Source organism: Dreissena polymorpha, chromosome 8 (genome assembly GCF_020536995.1).
Source record: "Dreissena polymorpha isolate Duluth1 chromosome 8, UMN_Dpol_1.0, whole genome shotgun sequence".
In the NCBI taxonomy this organism is placed as follows: domain Eukaryota; kingdom Metazoa; phylum Mollusca; class Bivalvia; order Myida; family Dreissenidae; genus Dreissena; species Dreissena polymorpha.
Window position 1 is genome coordinate 86202336 of NC_068362.1, and position 4908 is coordinate 86207243.

The following is a 4908-nucleotide window of genomic DNA, read 5'->3' on the forward strand; positions in this document are numbered from 1 at the left end:
AAAAAGCATTGTCCAACCATATTTGCCTCACAATTGTGCATAGACAACGTGCAAGGCCACGTATATGCACAAATTAAGGCTATGCATATGTAAACTTTATTGGTGAATTAGTGAAAGGCTGCAGGCCACGTATAAGAAAGTTTGAATGGTAATCGTAGGTAAAACTCAATTAAGGCTGTGTTTTGCGTATTGTATGGTTGTGATCAATAAACTAAAGGCCATGTATACGAAAGGTTAAAGGGATATGTATAGGCTAAGTACATGATTATCTATTTAAATGTAAATTATTTTTAGGATAACTAAAGACAGATACTACTATAAAACTTAATCGAACTTAAAGCAATAAAAACAAAATCAAAAATATGTGTATGTGTAATGCAGAAATTATTTGTCTGGATTAGAACATTTTGTTCTTGATTTCAGAATTATCGAGGGCAATTTGAAACCCACTACAGAAAGCAGCGTAACAAACATTTCCAGATCCTCACCATCCCTCGCCAAATTGCAGCCTTATTGCTTACATGTGTTACTTTATTTTTGTGTTTAACGTAGTAAGAGTTAGATATTTAAATTATTTAGACAAATTAACAAGTCGACATATACAGATCCATGTGCCTTTCTGTCTGTCCAAGGAGATTCAGCAGATCAGGTTGATTATAATTAACCCGTGCCATGAGATCATGTTCCCATGCCAGCGTAGCTACTCACAAGCCGAAGTCTGGTGAACTGCTACCCTGTCCGCTGAGAAGTCGCGAAAGGGTTTTTAGTATTATTAGCGTTCGAAACTAAACTTGGAGTATGGGGCATGACACCTTTTTGGCATGATGCACGACATCTTATGTAGTTATGTACTATTATTTATCACCGAAATATTAACTCATACCGGTAGCTGGTTTACCGTAGTGTTGATATGATAGTATCTTGTTATCAATATTTGCAATAACCCATCAAGTGCTTATACATTTGCACTTACGATAACAGTCACACATTGTTAAATCGTCTTATTATGCAGGCATTGTTACGAATGCTTACTACATAAACAAAACGTGCAAATGCATAAGTCAGAAAATTCTGTTCAATGTCTTAGCATATGGTTTTATGGGTTTTTTATCTAATGAAGTGGAAACCTCTTTAACCCATTTATGCCTAGTGGACTCTCCCATCCTTCTAAAGTGGATCAATTTATTTCCAAAATTAGGGATGTCTAGTATATTTATTTCTATATTTAGAGTATTTTTATCGGAAATTTCTTTAAGCAAATAGCGCAGATCCATCTGGGTCTACGCTGTTTGCCAAGGCCTGTTTTCTAGACGCTAGGCATAAATGGGTTAAACCCTGGCGTCGCATCATCCCCCACAATCTAGTGACAAATCAAGCCTATGTTAAATTCTCCTTCGTCAACACCAGATGATGTGTCTGGAACTCCATTACTTTATATTTCGTCACCAAAACATCAAAAACGTATAGGGTCGTCACCTGAACGTCAAACTTCGGACACCAATATAGTGTCATCGACTTATGTTTCACGATTGTTTGTTCAGCCAACTACCATCCGAATAGCCAACAGGAGCCAGTTAATGGTACAGCGCCTAATGAACAGGCTTCACCATCATAATCAGGACTCATCACTCAGTGCCAGGTCATCATCAAGTTCATCACCAAGTTCATCACCAAGGTCATCACCAAGGTCCATCACCAAGGTCATCCAGCCCATCATACACTGCCGGATGAAAGGTCAGCATGGGACGTATTTCCTTGATTTGATGCTCATTTGATTTTACCCCAAGTTATAATGGGTTTGCGATTGATAAAACACATTACATCTCAAACGAATAAACACAATGTTTCCTTACATATAATTTCTAGTAACTATTTCACATGGATACAGTGTTGTACTCAAATTAGTTAAAATTGTATGTAAGATTTTTTTCCAAAATAATACCCTTTGGCTAGCTATGTGTATAATTGGAATCTCACTAATGTCATAGACATCATTCTAGTTATTAACATAAACAAGTTAAACGCTGATTTCTCGGAAACAATATCAATAGCACGTGTGATCAGTCATTGCGCAATAAGTATCAACCCATACACAAAGAAATACTAAAAAAAGGTCGCACATGTTGAAATACTATAACATTTATAGTGAAATATATTGAAAGACAAGAACTTGTATCCAGGGCCTGGTTCAAATAAGTAAATGATTGGTTATTGTTAACGATGGCTTACATTCTTACGCACATTGATTTTTATAATCCTTGGCACTGTCCTAAATCAGAATAAGTAGTTCTACACATTCTGGCCGTCATAGTACAATAAATGACAACCGTTTCCAAACTTATAACATGGTTTATTTAACCAACGGTTAAATCGAGCCTCATTCTGGTAAAACTGGACTAAATGCATGTGCGTAGTGGCATCCCGGAGTAGGCTGTGCAGACCGCACAGGCTAATCAGGGACGACACTTTCAGCTCTAATGGAAGTTTTCGCTTAAACGTTAGACTCTTTAAAAAAAATCCAGTTTAGCCGAGAGTTGTCATTCCTGATTAGCTTGTGTGGACTGCACAGGCTAATCTGGAACGACACTTAACGCACATGCATTTGAAGCACAGTTTTCCCTGAACGAATCTCAATTTATTAACAGCGGGGTCCTGCTGGGTTGAGGTCATCGGTCAAATAGGACGTCATCCTCGTCGTCTTCTTCCGGTATTTCGTCTGCACTGGGCACAGGGTCGGTAGGCCACCGGTTCAAGAAGTCCGTCACTATCTTGTTACCGGATATCTGTTGGATAGATTCATTTATTTATGTATATTTATATCATCATCATCATCATCATCATCATCATCATCATCATCATCATCATCATCATCATCATCATCATCATCATCATCATAATCATCATCATAATCATCATCATCACCATCATCATCATCATCGTCTTCGTCATTATCGTCATCTTCGTCATAATAATCCATGTACAAACGATTGTATTTCTACGAATGACTTACCTAATTTATATATTGACCGTTTACATATTGAACAAACACTTGGTAACCAAGAAGGATATATGGTAGTCACGACTGATTTTTTACAAATGACTTGTCTAAGTAAACATGCTATCCGTGTATGGTACTCACGAGAGGGTTTCCACCAATGAGATCCCTGAAGAATTTTTGTAGTTCCGTTTCCTGTTGTTCAGCCAACTCAACCGATCTTAATTGAAATACTCGTTTTCCTGAGTAACAGAATATTTTTTCAATATTTTTAGACATTAGTTCATAGTTTTATTAATACAGAACACATTTCATAGCAATATGTATAACATCGAATAAATAATTGTTTATGATGAAAGAAACTTTTCGGGATCATGGCACACTGTCTGTGTCAACATGTGAATTAATAACTTAGTGATCAGTGATTTATGTGCAATATTTAAAACATTTTCATTTTGTAAATTATTTAGATTGACCCGACCAATTCACAAAGCTACCTTGCAATCTAGGTATATAAACAGGCGTCTTTATTAGCCCCTTCTGCAAGCGTTCACTAAAATAGTCCAGCAACTGGTCTTGGAACCTAAGCACATCGCTGTAACTACGCTTGATAAAAGTAGTCCGCTTATTGGTCCAGTACACTTCAACGACGAATTGGTAGTCAGTGAACCAGTATTTCGACTTTTTCTCCACAAAACCCGTCACTGCTGCGTACACAACCGAAGCGTTGTTAGTTGACACCGCCTCGTACATATTTTGGTTCAAAATTAACGAACAAATCTCCTTTTTAATTAAAATATGCGGAAGGATCGACTGAAGTTTGTCTCGAATGCCCTTATTTTTGCTTTCATTTAAATTATTTGCATGCGAAGTTTGCATTAAAACATTGAAACACTTCTATATGTATGCAAGATAACACAAATAATTATTTAAATAACCATTTTTATCTTCTTAGACCAGTTCACGTACTCGTTCGCGAATTTACTACAATGAATCAATATATAAATAGAAAAAAACCCATAACATTTCATATGTCGATTCCAACGCAGTTATTCCGTGCGCTAAATGCAAGTTCAGTTACTATATGACCTCCCAAAAAGCATTTTTACATTTTAATGCGTGGTCACAAAAGGTGTTATTTTCTGCAATAACAAGTAAGTCATTAAATAACAGTTTATCACACCGCATTTTATCACTGTATCTCGTACCGTGTACGGATGATATGAGCTTCATATTTAAACCAGTATCGTATCTAGCGTTATCAATATTTAGTGTCGCTATTGATAACAATCGGTCATTTTCTAGGTTTCAAGATTATTGACAACTTATTTTCTATTTACTGCACCAAGTTGATGGTATCCAAATACCCGCATTTTGAAATTCTTTTAATATGGTCGCAATATACGCTATCATTAAACATACTAACTATCCAATATAGAAAAAAATTATTAATTTGTATGAAAGGTGTAAAAACGAAAATAATTTTCTGTAATAACATATTAAACGCAAAGTATATGTCAAACATTTACAACGAAATTTAACTAAAGCAAAATTAACTGTCATTGCATATTTTTAAATCGTTTAATCCGACCACGCTCATCGCCCATTATATTCGTTGGCCACGCGCTGGAGCCATATAACCGTGAGTCAAAGTAGTTTTTTTCTCATTGAGCTCGTATACGACCCACTATACTGATTAGCCTCATGGTTTTTCTTGTAAACTGATGAATGGGGATAACATCCGCAATACGTCCGGTTGTACCTAATTCTCCCTCTTTACATCGCACATTTCCGGCACGGAGATCCCAGTCACTCGGTTTCTGAAAGTCCCGGAGAACACGAGACAAACACTCGGCTGGAGGAGGTAGTTCAGCTTCATGGCACCGTGGGAGAAGTCCGTTGCTAGGACTGGA

General features: G+C 36.7%; 1 protein-coding gene across 1 annotated transcript; it reads right to left on the reverse strand.

The window, feature by feature from the left end:
- Positions 1–1840: 1840 nt before the first annotated feature.
- LOC127840849 (uncharacterized) lies at positions 1841–4220 on the reverse strand. Its single transcript, XM_052369284.1, has 3 exons — positions 3493–4220; positions 3140–3237; positions 1841–2783 (listed from the first exon to the last, which is right to left on the reverse strand). Exons 1-3 carry the CDS (start codon positions 3872–3874, stop codon positions 2667–2669), a joined length of 597 nt encoding a protein of 198 aa, XP_052225244.1. The 5' UTR covers positions 3875–4220; the 3' UTR covers positions 1841–2666.
- Between the last annotated feature and the right edge of the window lie 688 nt (positions 4221–4908).